The sequence below is a fragment of the Nuphar pumila genome, chromosome 1, assembly GCF_984573655.1.
Source record: "Nuphar pumila chromosome 1, dmNupPumi1.hap1.1, whole genome shotgun sequence".
NCBI lineage: Eukaryota > Viridiplantae > Streptophyta > Magnoliopsida > Nymphaeales > Nymphaeaceae > Nuphar > Nuphar pumila.
This window is the reverse complement of record NC_143249.1, coordinates 148145438-148168872: the sequence shown is the minus strand read 5'-3', so window position 1 is coordinate 148168872 and position 23435 is coordinate 148145438. Positions and strand designations below refer to the sequence as shown.

Here is a 23435-nt window from a genome sequence, read left to right as displayed (position 1 = left end):
AGGAATCTAGCTCATGGTTATATTTGGTTTATAGTTAGGGCATTAGGCCATTTCTATCATTTTCGTGTTGTAATCCATTTAAATTTTATTTTTGCTTGTGCTTTTATAATAAGCTTTGTGTGTGTTTGCTTTCATTTTTTTTTTACTTTTAAGGCAATAAAGAGTGTGATTTGTTTGAAATACTTGTTCTTATCCTGTTTCCTGTGGTTCGACCTGGACTTCACTATTTTTTTGTGATCGGGTTATTTAGATTTGGTGTGTGGTTTTGTAACACCCCAATTTTTATAACCTGAAAAATGGAAGAATTTTTTTTTTGAAAAACTTTAACAAATAATAGTGAAAAAACTCAACAAGTCTAAAACTTGGCGTGCTACTTCAGATAATCATTTGCAGTCACATAATTGTGGAATTAAAATAGATTTCAAATTAAATATAGTAATAAAATTTAAATAGCCACACGTCCAAAATTAATTACATTAAACCTTAACTCAAAATTTATAATTTATCATAGTCCAAAACATCCATAATACAAAGGAAAGGTAGGCTTAGTCCCCGTCTCAACTTCCCGTCTTTGCTCATAAGTACCTACTCACTTCCTGAAAAAATTTTAAAATCAAAGGGGTTAGATACAACTTGTCTCAATAGGATAAATTATACTAAACTTGTAAAACAAAAATACAAAACAAAAACTTTATCTAATTTTTTATAGTAAATTAAATCTAAGTGACTAATCATGCATTTTAATTTAAGCAACAAATATAGGAACTAACAAATTTAACAAATATGCATTATTTATTTTTAACTCAAATCAAATACAATGCATGAACAAATAAAATGTATGAGCTTACCATATGCAGAAACCTTCAAATGTATGCTCAGATTTTTATCTTTAATTACATGGTCTTTCTTAAATGATGCATGCAATGCCTAACTAATGCACATACATCTTATGTTTCACTTTTTAGCCTTGCAGGTACAATATAGGCAGAAACCTGGTATAGGGCCATGACTCAGTCAGTGTTTTATATACAGGGGTGGCTTTAGCATGGTCAAACACCTTTCACCAATCCTAAGTGCAAGACGATAAGAGTGAGAGAGACTACTAACACCACCATCCTGATGCATCAAAATATTATTTATGAGTTTCTTACTCTCTATGTTGCAGTCTATTGCAGAGATTTTCCCTGTATTTGTGGGTGGGGATGAGCAACCATCCATGCTCAAATAAAATTCCACAAGGCTGGATGTACCGCTTTCCCTCTCTTTGCAAGCTCTTACTTTAATGTCGCATGTTTTAACTTGATTACTTTAATGGCTTACATGCAACATTATAAATGAATCTGTTATAAGGATTCGTCCACTTCTTGGAGAATGAATGCATTTGTAAAACATGATATTTGAAAAAGATTTCATTCATTTATGCTTCTAAACAGGAACATGTGTATATGCATAAATGTAAAATTTCATTTATTACTTGACATACATCTATTCATACATGACAACATCATCATCATCAATATAATCATGAGAATTTTACATAAATCTCAGTAGGGATTTCATGAACATAAACACTTTACACAAGTTTGGACTCTTCGGTCTTTTGTATGTGTATAGCCCCCTTTCGGGCAAACGTACTTATTACTCTCTTTTTTTTATCATGCATACTTGCCTTATCATAGATACTTCACACTCTACATAAAATCTGACATTTATCTTCATATATATTCTAAAATAACTGAATTTATGAAATACAAAAATAACTACCCAAATATCAGGGTTTTATCCTTAGACTGGTTCTGATTTATAAAATCCTCAATCCTGACCGACTGTTACAGAATTAACAAAAAATTTTACCTTAGTTGAATAGAGTTAAAATTTTTACAGATTGAAAGAAATTTTGTCAGCTTTTCATAGCCATAAACCGTTTATAAAAATTCCTCTGTATGAGGGAGTTACAAACATTTTAGTACATACATGTCATATTCTATTCTGACTGTCACATAACCGTGATTAGTCTATGAACATAGATCAAAATTTTACAAAAGGTAGTTTTAGCTTTCCAACACAATAAACTGCTCATCAAAACTCTTCTGAACAAGAGAGTTACAAGTGTTTTACTAGCCAGATGTCTGGCCAGAAAACTGTAATTTCGGGTCTATGCATTTGGGTGGGCCCAAACTGGGTCCCCCGAATCCATACACCCATATTTATTTAACATAAATTTAATTAAAAACTAAAATAAAAATATACATCTAAGTCTGATATACTCTAATTGAGACAAATAATATTTTTTCTCAGCTATTTGGCCAAAAAAATCGACCCGTCTCTCACATGCATTATTTTCTCAAAAATTAATTCAGGAAAATACACAATTAATGAAATAAATCATGAAATTTACATGCAAATAAAATTCATAAAAATATCAAAAAATCATAAAATATCCACATGCATATATTCTACCAACTACAATAAAACAATTACATGATCTAAGTCACAAAATTCATGATTTCTCTAAATTACAAAAATCTGTTTTAAAAAAATTGATTTGACTAAAATTGTGATATCTCAAAATTATGACCATAGAAATTCCCAAATTTTTATAGAACGTCTACAACAATCTACTCTACTAATCCAAATCAACACTTTCAAGAAAATCATAACATAATTTGTGTATTTTCAAAATTTACCGATTTCTTTTTTGAGAAACCAATTTTTGAGCAAAACATGTTTTTAAAAGGGGTTTCCTCTCAGAAAACCCTTCTTATTCCATCTTTCGATAGCCCTAAGCAAAACCCGCATATGGAAAGGTTTGTTTAGGATCTATTTTTATGAAAAATCAGTTAAATTCATGTTATAAATTTTGTTTCGTAAGAGAAGTATAAATCCACCTACCTTTTTGACAAAAATGCTTCTTCTAATCGAAAAACACCCAGATTTCCTCTACTCGATTCGCCTCCTCTCTTTTTGTATGGTGGCTGCATCTCTACGCTCAACCTAAGTTGAATGTGGGCTCTAAATTCCCTTGCTTAGTGAAGAAAAAAAACTCAAAGAGGAAGAAGATGAGAAAATAGAGAGATATAGAGAGAGAGGAAGAGACCACAAAAAAAAATCCAATAGGGTGGGTCGTGAGCCCCTCCCAGCCCCTTTAATATCTCTTGGACTCATCTATTAAACCTTTCTAAATCTCCTAACCTTCAGCCCGTGTATTCATTTTTTTCTAATGCTTAGGTATGCTTAGGTACTATATATATGATACTTTAGAACTTATAATATGTAGTTACACTAACTATATGTATAATATAATATATATAAATATATTGTATGAAGTCAAATAAGCCTATGGGGCCCATAAGCATGGGAAGTCCCCCTCCCCCCCCCCCCTTGGCTTACTAATTTTCAAAACATGGCTTGCTTGTTTGGCAAGCCATTAACTTGCTAAGTTTTTGTTTTTGTTTTTGTTTCTTTTCTTTCTTTATTTCCTTTCTCTTTTTTGCAGGACTCATTTCCATATTTAATAAACTAACAAATTTGCTCTTCACGTAACCGACGGAATGCAAGTGAATTTAATGAATGAACTTGGCATGTTTGAATATGATTTTATTCACACCAACCACGTATGTGACATCATGTTATATTCATAAATACTTTTTTTTTTCAACCAAGTGCATGCATATGTGAAGATCACGATGAACACATCTTTTGTGAACCTAGCCAACAACTTTTCTACCATAAAATGTCTAAACACAATTTAGGCAAGTGACTAAGTATTCTTGATCGATGCATCAGAAACCAAGACACGTATTATTATTATGTTTTTTTTTCATCTTACATGAAATTAAGAAAATAGAAATTTAAATGTGTAAGGATTAACAAAATGAGCGGACTGTCATGCATGGACTTGGATGCATACACTGTGTATACTTAGTGGTCATTTTCCTGTAAAATTTTTTAAAATTATAATTTAAGTCCACATTAGCCACCATGAAACATTGTCACATACATGATAGAAAACCCCCCTTTTGTTTTTTTGATGTATATATACATCAACAGAACTAAAAGTCAGTCGGACCATGATCAATTCTTGAACCATGTTTTCTAAGAGCATCACATTTTGGCAAGAATCTTTTTTCTTATTTTTTTGTTCAGCAATACCTTAATTGACGCCACAACACATCCAGTACACAGATGTTGGTTTAGCAAGTTTCATAAAGAAATATTTTAGGTCATTATGTTTTTTCCAACCTTTGCCTAGAATATAAATCAAAGTAACCATGTCTTTATTGGGTATGAGTAGTTGATTATAAGAAGGTTTATGCATAAATTTGACATTAATTAATTAATAATCTAGCATAACACTTGTTGTTAAAACATTAACTAATAGTTGAATATGATTTGAATATATACATGGTAGTCCATGAGATGACTCGACTTTGGTAAGATCCTCACATCTAACACAATTTACTAAAACAATACAACCTACTATGTATGCATGGCCTGAACATATTACTTAGATATCATGGCTGATGACCATGTTAGTGTAATGAAGCTTACATGCATGTCCAAAATATGCTATAGTTATGCTCCCCATTAAAACCGACCAAACCACAGAGTCAAAAGACTTTAGTTAATGACCATGGCCTCATGAAGCATGATGGTAAAACATAAAGGGTAATAAACAAAACTATCTTGACCTTGAATGACAAATATTTATGGTGTAAACATGTGTGGGCTCAATTAAGGGTGATATGTGACCGCATAAACATCTTGTGTTAAATCCAAACCATTATTAGTCTCAACTTTATTAGGACTGATATATGCATTCCATAATGATGTTTTACCTAAAATCTGCTAGTGCACACAGATCTCAATCTACCCACGTCAGTTTAGGTCCCCTACTAAATTTTCATTAATAAATTTTCAAAGTTTTAAACATTTAAATCATTTATTTAAATTCATTCCCTCAAGGCTAAATCTGAATTTTATAAAAAATATGATTCAAAATTTTAAATTTACCTTAAATTGTACTTAAATTCTAAATATCATTTGAGCCTAAATTAACTTTGAATTTCAATTAAATTCAAATCTTTATAAATTCAAATGTAAATATCCATTTATATAAATTATTTATATTTCTTAAGGGCTAATTTGAATTCTTCAAAAATAATTTCTGAAAAAAATCGAAACTCAATGGGGTCGATGAGACCCTGGGGTGTGTAGGGGTTCTTTTTTAACAATTTTAATTTTTTCTAAACCCTACAAACCCTCTAGTGCATTTATTGTCTAGAACTTGAGAACTATAATTAAAATCCAAGCATTTTAGAAAAAGCCTTGAAATTCTCAGGTATTATATCTAAATTCAAATATAGATCTGACTTATATTCATAAATCGAAATCCACTTTCGATAAACTCTAGAAACTAAAATCAGGATTCAATAAGACTCTAAATTAAAATATATACTTAGTTCGAATTCTGACTAATATTAAAACTCGAATTAAGATCCAGTTAAGTTCAACTTAAACTCAGATTAGGTTCGATAAAAATCAAAACCCTGATTCAAAATAAATTCTCAATTTGAACTTTATTCTGAATCCCAATTAATACTTAATTTATAATAAAATTTCTAACTTAATTTTGAATAAGGTTTTAGCCTTAATTTAATGTTATTTCTCAAAAATACATAAAAAATTTGTGGGTTTTATAGGTTTACACTTGATTTTTATTAAAAATATCTTTTAAAATACCTTTTAAAAACTAGACACCACTTGTGAAGCACCAAGAAAGTAAAAGATTGAATATCCATGCATATAATCACATACTTGCCTCGAGGAGGCCGTGCTCAAGGTCACTTAGTGATGGGTTGTGAACTACGAGTTGTTTGAATAGATTAGAACATACTTATGTTATGGAATCTCCTCGTGTTAACACCCATGACCTATTGAAACTCAGGACCACTTTAGAGAGAGTGGTGGTATACACGATCGGTTGACCATTGTTGCTTTTGGAGAGCGCATCGTCTCTATTGGTCTCCAGTCTCTGGTTGTAGGAGGCCGGACTACTTCGTATCCTAGGTGGTATATCCCGAATCTTTGCTGAGTAAGAATCGATTCCGTATGGACTACTAAGAAATTATCTCGGTCACAGACCACTCTAGTGAAAACTTTGTGGGTGTTCGCAAATTTTTTAATCAATGTGGCTAATAAAATATATGGTATAACCGGCATCTCATTGGATTGGTTGAATCAGAGTTAGGAACCTGAGAGTATACCTTCAAGGTAGGAAAAGAGAAACAAAAGATCAAGAATGAAATCATTGCAATATTTCAGTTTGTGCATGGATTGTTATTACTTCAGTATGATGCATTGTAACATATATGTTTTGAAAATCTGAATGCAAGCATGATTGATTGTGTAACTGTAAATTATGCTTATTCAGATATGCTGTGTTGTATGATTTAATCGCTTATCTGAAAATGTACCAATGCGTATCTTATGTGATTGAAATATATATGTATTCATGTGTTTTGGTGTAACCTACTGAGGCTGTGGACTAATGCCTCTACTTTTAATATTTCAGGTAACATGTAAACTGGAGGGTGATGACAGGAGGCTCGATGTAGCGCCAAAAGAGTCACACTTTTTTAAGGTTGCTGAGAGGACTTTATATATTTTATTATTTGATTATTTCATTAAGTTCTGTAAACTCTAATATTTGATTTATTTTAATGCAAATGATGGTTTGATTCAGTTATTTTAGTCTTACATGTGTGTGTGGTAAATTGTAACTCGCCAAGGCTTGAACCATGTTTAAAAAGAGTTTCTACTATTTTCTTAAAAATCATGAAAAGGCATTTAAAAAAAATTCTAAAATTTTTGAAATAAAAAATTTGGGGCGTTACATGCATACATCCTAACATGTTGATATCTTAGTGATCACATTCATAATGAAAATCAACACAAGAATCAATGATGTCATATAGTCGATTTTTCAAAAAAAGACTTATAAACCAAGAATTGGTTTTCATAGAAAATTAATTCTACTCTTTGATTTTTGAATCAATCATGAACATCTAATATCAAATCATCAAAAATCTAATGTAACACATGCTGAATAATCTAATACAAAGTATGGATCTAGAATCTCATAAATCATTTTTTCAAAAACATATATGGATTCATATAAAAAATGGTAAAAACGGTTTTAGGGTTCTAAAAGCCTTCATCCTCAATATGATATCAATCCATGCATGAACCATATCTGATATACATATTAAAATGTACATAGGAATCCTTCCATAGCACCCAGATGCTTCTTAGCTCATACACCCATAGTTATAGTCCACCTACCTTGAAAGTCGAAAACCAAAATGAACTCTAGAATCATCAGTGTTATTCCTTCTCTAGGCTACGCCACCTTCTCCTCAACAATGAAAGACAACCTCCAACAACTTCAGACCTTCAATGAGGAGCATGAATGAACAAAAAAAGAGGAAAAAAAAAGAAAAGAGAGAGAGAGAGAAAGCAAAATAAAGAAAGATAGTAAGAGGGGGGGGGGGGCGAGAATAATGCTCTTTATAGTCTTCTTTGGGTTTCTAATATCTAAGGTAAGTCTCTCAACCTCCTATTAGTTGGATTCCTAATTGGCTTAGGAAAGTCTAAGCCAATTAGAATATTTTTTAATTTTTTTAGATTTTTTTTATTTTATTTATTATTTAATTTTTTATTAATTTTTTTCTTTATGTTTAGGTAGGTGAAGATGTGTATTTACATATGAGAGTTCATACTCTCTTCCATGTAGGAGGGGGCCCACCTAGGCGAACGTCTCACCATGAAGTTCAAACTTACTTTAAAACAATATTAGGACTCCTTATTACACAACTTATTTTTTAATTAAAAAATTATTGACTTTTATTTAATGTAGAATCTTATATAATTTGATTAAGAAAATAAGGTTCTAGCCCAGTAAAATGGGCCCACAAAGTGCTGGAGAAGTTTCACCACCACCCAACTATACCACCATTCATCTCACCGTCACCACCACCCACATCTCGAATGACCGTGCCAAAAAGCTTAACCATCACGTGAAGGGGATCATGTAGTTGATAATGTTCTTGTTTAGATATAGAAATGATCTAATAATATTCCTTACATGAACAAAGTCGTTTTGAGCCTGTACCACCTGCATTTTTTGTTTCATGTTACCACCTAAAATAAAAAAAAAATGATCCAACTGTCCAATTGAAGCATCTGGATGTCCAAGATTAATCCAGACGAGTCCTAGCCGTTGATTGGACAGTTAGGATAGAAACCTTGCTACTTTTCAGTAAGGAAAAAGCATTATTTGGGGAAAAATCCACACTGGACAGGTTTTAGGCCATGCGAGTGCGACCTCTGACTTTCTAGCGTAAAAGATAAAAGGTGAAGGAGCGGTATAACAAAATGACACAAGGGCAGGCTTGGTAAAATATCCTCACCATTATTTATTCCGCTCCCATTCACCACCACCCCCGTGTCCAAAGAGAGGTACAACAGCATCTACCAGTCCACCACCCCCACCACAACAGGTAGAATATCTTCTGCTATTTTTCTATATTTTTCTCTTCTCTCTCTAGACTAAATTGGTATAAAACAAATTTTCAGAAGGAATGAAGGGAGATGACCATCCTGCTCTTTCTCTCTCTGTCTAGACACCTCTCTCTAGAGGTATATGTCTCTCTTTTCTCTGTTCCTAATAGCCCAGCTGGACCAAATTTATGGAGTAAAAAAGAAGGGGATCTCTTCAAGAGGTTCAAACCAAAAAGGGAATTACGAGACTGCCCCTCTGCAATCCCCCTCTCCACCCAGAAATCTCATCCTCACAAATGCAAGAAAGACCCAGTTTTTATCTGCACCTTATTTTTGGGTTGTCCTGGTCAGAGCTTCAGTGGGCAGCCCCCCAACAAGAAAACAATATGCCACCAACACCATCACACCTCTCTCTCTCTCTCTCTCTCTAACTTTAGTTGTTTCTCTGACCCATGGGCGGTTTTGGTTAACCCTGTTTCCACATGACCCTTTCTCTCTCTACGATTAATAACGTCTAGGGAGAGAGAAAGAGAGAGAGCCATGGAAGTGGGTTTTCCGAGTTTTGGGCTAGGTGGCACGATCTGGTTTTCTTATTTTGTTTGTACTCTGCTATATTTGGACCTGGCTTTCCCTCTCCAACTGTGATTCCTTTCTTTTTTCCCTTTCCTTCATATCTCTCCAGAGAGAGAGAGAGAGAGAGAGAGAGAGAGAGAGAGAGGCGGTCATGGCGTCTCTGTATGATGCCAAGAAATTGATGGCCAAACACCAAAATTTAAAGCAAGATTTCAACGACTTGTTTAGGGTAAGAGATCCATCCTTCTCTATAGTTTTTTTCCCTCTTTGTTTTCTTTGGCGTTTTTATAAACCGAGGAAATTGTTGTATTTCTGCAACTTGTCTGATGTGGGTATTCTTCTCTTGACGGTAAGTACGAGCTGGGTATTCTCTTTCTCCCTTGTATTTGGGAATAATTTTGGGTTTCTTTTTTTCCACCCCCTTCATGGGGAAGAGATCCTTTTTCATGGCTTTGTTAATCTTAAGTTTGTTTTTCCTATGCTTACATGGTAGGTATCAGTTATTTTGTCAAAATATAATCTTTCGTGATTGATTTCGTCTTTCTTTTTTATGTCCATGGTGGATAACCCTTCTCCACCCCCCTCCATTTCCTCTTTCTTCTTCTCCACAAACCTTCAAACCCTCTTTAGTTTTTTCCTCTTTATTCTCTCTGCCTGTTACTTCTGATGGTTGGTTTCAGCTTTTGTGAAGTAGATCTCTTTTATGGCACAATATACACACGGCATTTCTTCGCACAAAACACCCATTTGGGGGTCAAGACCCTGTCCGAAAAAGGGTCTTTACCACCAGTGACTGCTGCTAAATCGCGATTTTGCACAAACGATCCTTAGAGAGGAAGGGGGTCTGATGATACCCCTTTCATATATATATATATATATATATATATATATATATATATATATATATATATATATATATATATCACCGTCACCAGTATCGGTGATATTTTGAAAATATTGTGAGAAATACCGATATTTTAAGATAGCTGAAACTAAGGGTAATATATCGCGATATTAAAATATCGCCAGAAGACAAAATATCATGATATTATCATGACATTTTTGAGAAAAACTTTTTTATTTTATTTTAAGTTTGCATTTCCTGTTTTTTTGTTTTTTTATATTTTAAAACCTTTAAAACATGTTTCTTTATATTTTTGAAAGAAAAATAATGCAAAACTTATTATTTTTTTAGCTTTTTGTTGTTATTTATATATTTTTTTTCAATTTTTTAATCTCCCCATAGTTTTCCGACATTTTTTCAACTTTTGAAAATCTCTCTGAGAAATATCCTCTTTGAAATAATACCTTGAATGATATTGGTGACTATATATATATATATATATATATATATATATATATATATATATATATATATATATATGAGAAATGGAAACCTACTAAGTGGGCACTGTGCTAAATGAATCATGCTATTGGATTTTGGGTGTTTTTTCAAAAGTCTGACCATACAGATGTGATCTATATGCTTGTTTTGATAGGAATCACTTCTTGGAGCATTTGATTCTGATATATAAATATGTTTTTATAAGGTTTCAAAAATCAACCGCCTATAATTTTTATAAATTTCTGAAGCTCCAAATACCATTTTTTCATCCAAAATGCATGAAAAAGCACCGGAAATCCAATAACAAATGTTTCATTTAGCACCATGTCTATTTAGCATGTTCCCATTTCTCATATATATATATATATATCTATATATATATATATATGTGTGCCTTTTTACAAAATTAAAATATAAAGACATTCTTTCATAGTCGCATCTTCCTTCCTCTGTCTTTTCTTTTTTCTTTTTTGGGGAAATATAGATTTTTCATTATAGCAACCCCTAACTTTTTTGCTGCAAAATTTTCATTAGGTCTTTGTTTTGGATGTCCATGCGGCCATTTCTCTGTTCTGCTTAATAATTTCCATTTCATTGATTTGCATTTTTTCTTAGTGCTATTTTTTCTCTTTTGTTTCACCTTTCAGTTTGTGCCTTTTCCATTGTTTCTTATATGTTGGTCTCTTGGTTGGCATTTGTTGCATTTTCTCGACATTGAAACTTCATGCAGGAAACACAGGTTTTGAAAGCAGGGTTACAGAAAGCCAAAGAAAAACGATTAAGACTCTTAGCAGAAGTTAGGTAATACATACTTTTTCCACTATTCCTGTTCAATTTTGTATTTTTTTCGACTCTGAATTTGTGGATCTTGAGGGAGTTGGTTCAATTTCGTAGATTTTTATCGCGAAGGCACGAGCTTTTATCACACAATTCATCACAGGCAAACACGAAAGAAAATATCAACCAACTTCAGAACTTAGAAACTCTGAGTGGAGCTGGGCATAGGAGAAAGAGTTATGAAGAAGATGTTGCTGCTACCTGGGATCATTCTCTTTTGGACTTGAATCAGGCTTCTGAACAGGTAATTTACTTTTCCAGCCTCTTTGAATTCAATAAGCAGGAACTTTTTTATTCATCACAGACTGATTCATGTTATTTCTGCGTCTCGAATGACGATATTTTTCTTAGGATGTGGATTTTTGCAAATTCCTTAACCTATAATTCGTGCAAAAGTCACAATGAGTTCAATCAACAGAATCAATCAACCTTTTATTGTTGATTTTTGGTTGACATTATCACTCATATATGAAATCCTTATTGCATTATCGTAATCTTATCACTCATTTTGTTATATAGGTTTTTGCCAATTCAAGTTTGGAATCATAATAGATGCTTAGCTAAACTGGAATTATTTCAGGAGACCAAGATTTGGAAAGATAAACCTCCTGATTGGTTCCCAATTCAAGTTACGTGTAATTGTTTCTTCTTTAGCTGTAACTGTTTGAGGCCTGCCTAACCCCAGCTTGCCAATAAAAAAAGCTAAGCTCATGATGAACTTTTAGTAGAATTCAAGTTTAGCGTGCTCCTTATTTGTCTGGTGTTTCTTTCTAATCTTATTTATGAGAATTCTGGCTTTCTTAGCATGCGCTCTGCTTATTTTCTAAGGATTGATTTTTCATCTTTCTCTCTCTCTGCTAAGTAACCATCCAGCTAATCTTGTTTGACCCCTTTATTTTTGCAACTCTTTGAAGGATAAAGTCCATATGTCTGAAAATTTCACAATCTTGTTATGTGTGTTCTCAACTTTACAAAGTGCTTTTTTCTGTTTGTAAATTTATCACTCTTTATTTATTGTATAAGGTGGAACAGAGAGGTGAAGTGCAGGTTGTATGGGAGCCTTTGGGATTGGAGAAGAAGGCAAAGACGGTCCTGATCGAGTGTGATAGATTGGTGAATGATTTGAAGCTATCCATTTGCAGAGGGATTGGTAATGGAATAAGTAATGGCGATGGAGGTGCAGAAAGAACGGGCAAGCGGAAAATCTCATGGCAAGATCAGGTAGCTCTTAGAGTTTGAGTTTTTTGAACTTACAGGGAGGGCCAGCATACCCCATTAATTGTGATTTTTTTTATTGTTGCCACTGTAAAAAGATACGTATGATAGTAAATCCAAAATTTGGGAGCTATACTCCTGGTGCTGCCTCCTATGCTTGGACAGTCCTTACACGAGAGAGAGAGAGAGAGAGAGAGAGAGAGAGAGAGAGAGAGAGAGAGAGAGAGAGAGAGAGAGAGAGAGAGAGGTATTTTGGTTTGGTCATCTAGATTTTTGTTTAGAGAGAGAGAGAGAGAGAGGTATTTTGGTTTGGTCATCTAGATTTTTGTTTAAACAAACCAATATGGTTTAGTTCTACATGTCAAGTGTCACTAGAATATGATCTGCAAATGCTCAAGTGCAAAATCGGTCTTACCAACAGAATAAATCGAAACTATGTTTAAGTCATATTTTCACCAAAGCTCTTTCTGATAAGGTAGTATTGCATCTTATGCTTGGAGATCTAATTATACAGAGAGAGAGAGAGTGGTTTGAAGGAAGCCAGGAATATTGGCTTTTTTATTGGTGATATACATGTTTTTTTTTGCTGATGAAGCAGATATACATCCTGTTTTTACCTGTGTATGGTTCAGTTCTAAACAAATATGCACCTGTAGCTCATGGTCTGCAAGTGCTGAAGAAACCCTATATGCATGTTAAAAGGAAAGCTCAAGGGTATGGGCGAACCTTTCCCAACTACTTGCTGGTATCCAACTTTCCAAGCTATGGGGTCTCCTTTCAAACAAATTCATCTCTTTCTAACTGTGCATCACATTATAAGATAATGGTTTGGTTTCAACTGGAAGCATACCATGCTAACATGAGGTTCATGATATGAAAAAAAAGTAATCAAGAATCCTTTTGGCTAAAAATTGATTCCCTTACCTTAAAGACATGATAAACCACCATTGTTTCTTTTTTATGACAACGAACCCTCACCGAAGCGGGGAAAACCCCAGGTGGGGCCACCATTGTTTCTGTATCACATTTTGCAATGGGGGGGACGTCTACACCTATTATCTACTAGGGAAAAGTTAAACTCTCGTAACTTTAATCATGTTTTTGCCAGCCAGGTTCTTCGACCAATCTGCAGCTTATTCGGTCATACGGAGCCAAATCTGTCTCATTGGCCAACCGTACGATTTTCACATGTTTGTTTCAATGGTGAAAAAGCCCATTTTCATATGAAAATGGGTTGTTTTCCCATGACAAAGATGTGCCCTCATGGTAATCTATCTATATCGCCATGGACGTTGTACTACCTATCTTCTTGAATCATAACAGAATTCTTCAAGGAATTTTACCATATGCTGGCTTGGTATGTTTTTATTTATTTGTTTACTTGCTTAAAGCAAACCTTCCTAATTAGCAATTTCATGGCCTGGATAGATGATCCCTTCATTAACGTGTAGAATTCGCATGACCCAATGTCAAGCATTAGGTCAAGCAAAAAGAATTCTTTGGATGCTTGCTTTTGCAGCAACACGGAATTGCCTCCTATAGGAATGTGTTACTGAAATTCTGGATTTGGTCAAGTATAACCTTGGATTTTGTCAAGCTCTTAGCATTGGCCATGTACTTTGGACATATTATATAACATCCAAAAATTTTCAATCTTAAATAAATTCTGAAAATCAATTCTTTATGAATCCTGAACCAGTCTCGATATGATTCGAAGTTTAAAAATCCTGATTTGAATAATTATTGGATCCAAACACTGATTAGAACTCATATATGAACTTTTGACAGATCCAAACAGAGAGTTTTTCAAAGTTCACAAATCAGGAACATAATTGTAAATAATAAAATTGTCAAAGATAAAATGGTAATTTTCTACTCTAGTAGTATACTTAGGTAAATTTCTCAATTATATAAGGGTAAAAAGGTAATTTTTATGTCCGAAGCATTTTTCAAGAAATTAATAAAATTATCAAGGGTAAAATGGTAATTTTTCATCCCAATGGCAAGTTCAAGTAAATTTCTAAACCACTGAAGGGTAAAATAGTATATTTTTATGCCCAAGTGGTATTTTGGTTATATGGAATTTGAATAAGAGCAATTCAGGTATAAAATTTGATTATTAAAATATGATTTAATATATTATTATTATTTAATGGATAAAACATGTTTTTTTGAAAATCATATCCTAAAAAACGATGGGAGAACATGGTTTTTCAAAACCATGTTTACTGGGTGTCAATATATTAGAGAGAGGGTGACACTCTCCCTCTCTCTTGCTGACACGTGACAAGGGAGAGGGTGAGTCACCCCTCCCCTCTAAAATATCTTACATACAGGAGGAGTGTGGGCCCCACCTCCTCAAGAGGCTATAAATAGCCCCTCACTCCCTTTCTCTCTCTACAACACTTCTCTCCCATTTTCTCTGTCTAGCTCTCTCTCCCTCTCTCCTAAATCCTCTCTTTCTCTCTCTAACCCTAGCCCTTCTCTCTAGAAATTCTAACCCAAATCTTCATTAATTTTTTGGTTTCTTTCGCCAAAACCCTCCGAGCCCCTTTCCTCTGTCTAGGTAGGGTCCTTGTTTTTTTGAAGAAGTGTTGACAGTTCAGAATCGGCTTCTGGAGTCTAGGTAGCAAAAGTTCTAGTCAATTTGACAGAAATTCTAAAATTCGATCGCAAAAGCATTGCCTGATTTTTTATAAATAAGGTAAGTATTCGTATTTCTCATCCAGACCCTAGCATGTGCTTGTAGAACCTCCTATCCCTTTCCTGAACCCTTAGGATTCCTTTGTGGATTTAAATTGAGGTAATTTTGCCAAAATTTAATCCAATTTTGCCTCTACACAGGGGAGTTTCTATTAAAATTATTATAAATGTTTTTAAACATTCAAAACTACTATAGTAGTATTTTTCACAAAAATTTTATAAATATTTTTAAAAAATAGAACTATTATACCAGTAGTTCTGGTAAAATGGTTATAAATATTTTTAAAAATTCAAAATTATTATAACAAGAGTTCTGGCAAAAATTTCACAAACATTTCAAAAATTTTGAATTATTTTATCAGTAATTATGTATAAATAGCTTTGAACCATGTTTACATACATTAAATCTTGTTTACATGCATCAATTCAGGTTAGTATGCCTTCAATGCTTGTTATAAAGATTGTTGTTCAATACTTAGATTAGGGTTTAACGAAACCCTACAGGCTTTAAATTAAAATGCCTAAAATTGTTGTTTATGAAATGAATTATTTTGGCCAGGCTATGACCAAGGTTCAAGCAATATTATTATTGAAAAGTATCATTGTACTAAAAGTTTTCTTATGTATAAGTTGTTAAATGAATCATGCTTACACATAAACTTAAAGTGATTTTCTGTCTTAGGCGAAGTGCTTGTATATACAGAGCAACATTGAATGAGTTGAAAACTTAATGAAAAAATATGACATAATATAGTTGTGGCTTACCTTAGAGAGGGTAAGTGGTACAAGCCTCGAGTGACATATAAAAATATTTTTAGAAGCGATAGATTCCCATGGGTCTCCAGTCACTTATAGGTTTTGAAGATCGGGGTAAGTGACCGCCTCAACTTCTACAGAAGTTTCAGGATGCATCTGAATCAATGTTTTAGTGACCTTTGAGAGATTTCTCCCAATTTCAAACTATTATCTTTGGGATCCATACACTAGTCATTAGGGGTAATTAAAATACATATGGCATAATAAACCCTCAAATAGTCTCACTTGTATGATAACTAGTAGCCTGCGAGTACCTGCGAGGTTAATAAATATTGAAATAAAAGATCTAATATTTGAACAACTACTTGCAAAATTGTGGACAATGTCATTATTATTAAATGCACAAATTGTTGTTTATATTAAATGCATGAGTGATTATTTGTATCATACTGAATGCATGAGTTGTTATGTACTTTATATAGTCTGAATATAAATTTCATAAGTAGAGTTAAATCATGAATTCCTGAATATCTTTTGATATTTTAAGTTACCTGAAATTGGTATTTACTTAATAGGCTGTCACAAGTCAGACCTTATGTTATGGAGAAACACAGGTTCAGGTACATGACACCTTGCACGATAGTGGATACTGAATGAGAATAGCATCGAAGAATCAAGATTTTCAAGATTCTAGAAAAACTTTAAGATTTTTATTTTTCAATCCTAAATGTTTAATTGTCTAAACATTTGTAAATGATTGTATATAATGCATGTTTGATTTAAATTATACCTTGAATTATACTATGGTTCTTAGAATGTAACCCACCCGAGGTTTTAAACTGAAGTTTGAAATCATGTTCGCTGTTTATTTTATTTTTTTTAAATTTTTATGTATTTTTCAAAGGTTAAAAATCTTGGGGTGTTACACACTATCCCATTCATTTGGATATTAGGTTGTTCTTGTTCTGGATTGTCAAGCTTTTTACTTTTTGTGACTTGATGTAGTTATCGCTTTTGTTTTATTTAAGTGTCGAGGTTCTTATGTACTCGTTAACTTGCTAATAGAAGTATATGCTTTCATGTCTTCTTCTATGCTCTCTTGTCTTCTCTCTCCCTTTATATGATTGTGTGTGTACGTGCTTGTGCTGTGGCACCCATGCGCTTGATAAGCGACACTTAACTTGATTTTCACTATGCGCTTGAAATGTCGTTTTAGTGTTAAGGTACATCGGGGCACGTTATGGGGGCCTTCGCTTTTAGCCCGTGACAGTTCTATTCAAAGGAAAATCCCCTCAAGGTTCACAACCATTTCCTATGTAGTGCAGCTTGCTGAGCTTAAGCTGCCCAAGCTTGAGAAGTTGTGAATTGAAATAGGATTTGGCTAGCTCGGCTCGCCTCAGCTCATTATCGCCAACTCTCATGCTCTAGCATCACACACAACGCCTTTATCCGTACAGTACCCTGACCCAAAGTCCAACTTGGTTAAATACCAATTTGGATAAACTCTTGAGCCAACAATGACAACCTAAACCACAGTGGTGATTAGAGTCTAAGCGTTTGGACTAAGAACCCAAACTCCCTAAATTCAGCAAGATCTATTTTGGTTTTCCAATAGAGGTATAAATGCATCGGATTTGTGCATGCTCGGACCAAGGTAGATTTGAATCAGAATGCAAAATGTGTACTCTATATCAAAATCATGCGGTAAGGTTGACTTTGAATTCAAAATACATGTGGTAATACTAGATCTGGAAAAAATACAACACAAGGAAGCTACTAAATGTAAAAAATGCAATTGGATTAAATTTTCATTCAAATCTGAACCAGATCTGACTTAAATTACTGACATGAGTCCAAAAGTGATCTCATTTAACAAATACGCTTGCACGTACATATGGATTTATCTTAAGGGAGCCAAATCCAAAAATAACATGTTGGACTCACATGAGATATGTGGCCATTTGCACCCCTATTTTGACATGAACTATGATCATATGATCAGTGTCTTCTCATGTGGTAAGCTCAATTCATCTTAAAAATCTGCTGGGGCCAGATTTGTCTTCACTTTCATGGAAAAGTGTCCCACCATATACAACAATACTAGTTTTTCCCTTGGTATGCAGTTTGCAATCACTATTAGATGCTAATGTAGTTACATTCCAAATTAGCAAAGTGAATTGCTAACCTGCATCAACAGTAAAATTGTATCATATAGATTGTGAGGGTATGTGTGGGCATAATAGGTAACATAAACAAGTTCATGAACTTCAAAGATTTTATTGTTAATGACCTTGGCATTTCAGATAAACATCCCTGTTAAGGAAATAAATCTTGCTCTGAGTTCAGTTGATTCAAATCCAAATACAGGATCCAATGTGGGTACAAAGTCCCACATGATTCCCATTAGTGAGAGGTCTCTTCATATTGAAACTCTAATTAGAAGAAGTCACTTTCAAGTGGGACACCCAGTCATACTCCTCTCCACCAAGAAAACTAGTCTTGTATAGACTCTAAGAAGCTTATGCATTATAGAGTTCTTCCAAGGCTTGATTGCACCAATGAGAGATCTAATCAAATAAAGGAACTTTGTCTTGTATGTGATTATTTAAATGAAGGCATCCCCTCCCTCTCTGTGTCAGATAGAGAGAGTGAGAGTTTCCTCGTGGACGTAAGTCACAATAGATCGAACCACGTAAAATGTGTTCTCATGTGTGTATATATGATTTTCTCAAAATTGTGTGGCTTGAATCTTTACATGGTATTAGATCCAACCCTAGTTCCTCCAAAATCATGATTGTGGTGTGCTCTACTTGTTGTTGGTTGATATGGCATCAAGTTTAGTAAGCTCATCTTTCTTCAACTCTAATCCTACAATTCAATACAATGTGTTTTCCTCTTTTATGTTCATCAAGTTGGACAAGGACAACTATCTGCTATGGCGTTCTTAGATTGAGTCCATGATGTATAGTCAAGACCTCATCAAATATGTCAATGGCTTCTTCCTTGCATCAAGTTTGTACATTAAAGAAGGTGATCTATTAAAATCAAATCCAGAATTTGTTTTGTAGAAACAGTTTGATCAACTTGCATTGAGTTGGACAAAGGCCACGATTACAAAAAGTGTATTGGGATAAATCATACATGTTTCATCTGCTAGGGAAGCATGAATCACGTTAGAACAATCCAATGACTCACTTGAGCATTCGTGTTCTTCAATTGATGCATAACCTCCAAAATGTGAAAAATGAGGAAAAGTCTATGTTGAAATATTTAAATCATGTCAAGTTTCTATCGGATTCCCTGTGCACAGTTAATGAACTTATCTTTGATGGAGACTTAGTTCAATACACTTTGAATAATCTCTCCTTAGATTATAAAAGTTCTATAACAACAGTTACCACATCCACTCTCAATAAGTTGCCTAAGTTTTTTGAATTTTTTTATTTACTTATAAGTCAAGAAAATAGACTTCAAATATTGAATCTGAAGTTTACCCAATCTGTTAAATCATTAACCACCACCTTTTTCTCTCCAAGAGGATGTGGCAGAGGCCATGGTGGTAGAGGAAGAGGGGGATGCTTTAATCCCTTCTTCTAGAATCTTCAAAATTCTCAAAGACAGTTTAGGGAGTCCCAACATAATAAGAAGGATAGTCAAGTTATTTTTTAGTTATATGGTCATAAACATTATACGGCTCACACATGCTATGACATACCAAAAGCATTCACTGCCATGACTCTCAATAATATGCAAGACTATGTGGTACCTTGATACGGGCACCACATACCATGTTACTTTGGAAGACCAGAGTATGACAAACAAGAGTGAATGCCATGGGACAAATGGTGTTATGGTAGGAAGTAGCTCGCAATTACCTATCTCCAATTCAGGTAACATGTCTTTGTGACATGAAAGTAAATATTTTAAGTTAACAGATGTACTCCATGTTCCTTCCATTAAGCAAAATCTATTGTCATTAGTTTTTTTTTTTGAGATAATAATTGTCTATTTCAGCTCGATGCTAATGGCTTTTTTGTTAAGCATATACAAAGAGGGACTACTCACTTAAGAGGACCGAGTAAAAGTGGACTTTACCCATGGTCACAAGGACAAGAAAATTAGTCTCCTAAAGTTGGTTTTACCTCTATTAGCTTGAAAAAGATTGGATATTCTGATGAACTATGGCATTACAGGTTGGGTCATCCTGGGATCAAAGTTTTGAAAACATTAGTGAATAATAAATCTATTTTTTTATAAAAAAACTTGAATTATATTCTACTTGTGTAATTTGTAAAATCCACAAGTTGCCCTTTAGAAAAATAGGAATTTTTGCGCAAGCCCCTTTGGAGTTGATTAATGCAAATCTCTGGGGACCTGCATCGACATTATTTTAGAAAGGATATCATTTTTATCTCTTGCTTGTTGATGACTTTTCTAAATTTTCATGGTTATTGCCTCTGGTTAAGAAGTTTGGTGCTCTTTCATGTTTCATAAATTTCAAAAATATTATGGATAAATAGCTTGGCTGTCAAATCAAAATATTTCACAATGATGGAGGAGAATTCATCAGTGAGAGCATTACACGATTCATAAATAAGTGTGAGACTAAATGTTGGTTGTCATGTCCTCACACTTCTGAGCAAAATGGTGTATTCTTATATAAGATTTAGATTTTAGTGGTTTTGTATTTTAATTCTTAATTATGTAATTTATTCAGTTAAATCATGTTAAATTTAATTTTTTCTTGTATATAACTAAGATTTTAGAGGTTTTGTATTTTAATTCTTAATTATATAATTTATTTAGTGGATGCATGCTAAATCTATTTTTTTCTCATATATGATTTAGATTTTACAGGTTTTGCATTTTAATTCTTAATTATGTAATTTATTTATTTAATGCATTCTAAATCCAATTTTTCCTTATATATGATTTAAATTTTAAGGGTTTTTATTTTAATTCCTAATTTTGTAATATATTGAGTGAATGCATGCTAAATCTATTTTTTTCTCATATATGTTTAGATTTTAGAGTTTTTTATTTTAATTCACAATTATATAATTTATTCAGTGAATGCATGCTAAATCTATGGTTGTTTTTATATATGATTTATATTTTAGTGATTTTTCATTTTAATTTCTAATTTTGTTATTTATTAAATGAATGCATGCTAAATCTATTTTTTTCTTATATATGATTTAGATTTTAGGAGTTTTGTATTTTAATTTTTAATTATATAATTTATTCAGTGAATGCATGTTAAATCCAATTTTTTTCTCATATATGATTTATATTTTAGGGATTTGCATTTTAATTTTCAATTTTATAATTTATTGAGTGAATGCATGTTGATTTTTTTTCTCATATATGGTTTAGATTTTGGGGGTTTTGTATTTTAATTTCTAATTTTGTTATTTATTGAGTGAATGCATGCTAAATCTGTGTATTTTTTTCTTATATATGATTTAGATTTTAACTTATTATTCAATTTTCAATATATACAAAATCCTACAAGCATTGACACATGAATAAAAAACTCTTGCTGAGTCATTAGGTATTTGCTATGTCATATTGACAATGCAATGTTATTTATGGTAACTAACAAATTATCAATGCATATCTTTTCAGTGCAGTAGCTAGGAGGACAAGGTGGTATACACGTGCTTTGGCTACCATAGCCTTTCACCCAGGACAGAAACATAAGATTGTCATTAATCAGTATGGATAATCCATAGGGTGAGAAGCATAATATCTTAGTAGCTTCATAGAAACCATCACATGAGATCCTTGCCAGACACCTTTACATTTTTTTACCTGGCATACATTACCAAATTCTTACGGATGCATGGGTTTTAGTTTTGGTATGCATATTCCTTATATATATATTATAATTGATTTGATCTTTAGCATTTATTTCTTGAATGATAGGTAATATATATATATATATATATATATATATATAAATATTGTTAATATAAGAAAAATATAAAATTTTAAAGATGATGAAAGGGTGGGTGCTGAAAGAATATGCTAGAGCCTAAAAAAACTTTAGGTTCGAGCTTAAGATGAACTACAAGGAGAATAGTACTCTCGAGGAGCACCTTGTTGCACGCCCACCTTACATCACTGACCGTTAGTAAGAATGTTTGATGCGTCATTTTGATTCTCATCAATCGAAGGTTTGCATTTTTTATTGCATGTTAATGTTGTATGCATTCATTATATTTGATTATAATAGTGTGTATATGTCTCACTTCATATCTTTGTAGGTGCTAAATACAAAAATTTTCACACACTACGGGCACAAAGAGTTTTGCATGATATCAAGAAGAGAATGTACATATCATATTTTATATGGTTGTCATTCTTGTATAAGACTTTACACCTTTTAATCATATTCCATTTATTTATACATTGGTGATGATGGAGTACTTCTCGATGGCAGATGTTTTGCATGACCCGTGTCAGCAAAAAACCTAGAGTTGTTAATGTAAAAATAAATGAATTAATATGTTGTCTTGCAAACAGAGATTATAGACAAGCTAGCTCAATTGTCTGAGACGTCAGATGCATATGTGGATGGCCTATTGTGAGGGGATGTCCTTTTTCAAGTTTTGGGACCAGACAAATATCAATGTGTATAAATGTTTATCATGTGGTATCTAGAAAGAAAGTATTTGGTGCAGGTCCAAGCCGAGCAAGATTCTTGCATCAAAACACTTCAAAAAGATAAATGTAATGCAAGATCAATTCATAGGTTTGGAATATGAGATTGTAGGGTTGAAGGAGCTATTATTGATAATGGTTTTCAACAATCAATTATATATATATATATATATATATATATATATATATATATATATATATATGTGTGTGTGTGTGTGTGTGTGTGTGTGTGTGTGTGTGTGTGTGTAATTCTTTCATCTATGTGTATTTGCAGGTTTTATATACAAGCATGATGCATCTCCAGTTCTGAGACTGTCTTCCTTCCATGTAATTCTTGAACTTATTTTTTTTGTTATTTGACATTGTTTATATGTATGAATATTTTCATATTGGTTTGAATATATGCATAAACTTTTAGACTATCTCCTTTTTATGCATGAATATTTCTATAGCATGTTGAATATGTATATGATAGAGTTATGGAGGGTTGGAGTTATATATATGTATATATGAATGTTAGAGCTATGAAGGTTAAAGTTATAGAGGGTTAAAGGAAGAAATATATATAGGTGTGTGTGTATGTATGCTTTAATGTTGTATTTTTTGCAAGGCTTCAAATGTGAATGTTGGAGTTATGAAGGTTCATATGTAAATGTTGAAGTTATGGAAGTTAGAGTTATGGAGGGTTGAAGAAAGAAAAATATATAGTTGTGTGTGCATGTATGATTTAAATGTTGTATTTCTTGCAAGGCTTCAAATGTGGATGCTGAAATTATAG

General features: G+C 33.0%; 1 protein-coding gene across 3 annotated transcripts; it reads left to right on the top strand.

Annotated features, from left to right (window-relative positions):
* The first annotated feature begins 8925 nt into the window (after positions 1-8925).
* On the top strand, positions 8926-23058 carry LOC149849210 (uncharacterized). 3 transcript variants are annotated; one of them, XM_090013675.1, is made up of 5 exons: positions 9139-9364; positions 11211-11281; positions 11375-11561; positions 12350-12538; positions 22932-23058. In XM_090013675.1, exons 1-5 carry the CDS (start codon positions 9287-9289, stop codon positions 22965-22967), a joined length of 561 nt encoding a protein of 186 aa, XP_089869801.1. In that variant the 5' UTR covers positions 9139-9286; the 3' UTR covers positions 22968-23058. The 3 variants fall into 3 exon arrangements, with proteins under 3 accessions (XP_089869810.1, XP_089869801.1, XP_089869794.1); XM_090013668.1 differs by having other exon boundaries at positions 12341-12538; XM_090013684.1 differs by lacking the exon at positions 22932-23058 and having other exon boundaries at positions 8926-9364; positions 12341-12663.
* The last annotated feature ends 377 nt before the right edge of the window (positions 23059-23435 follow it).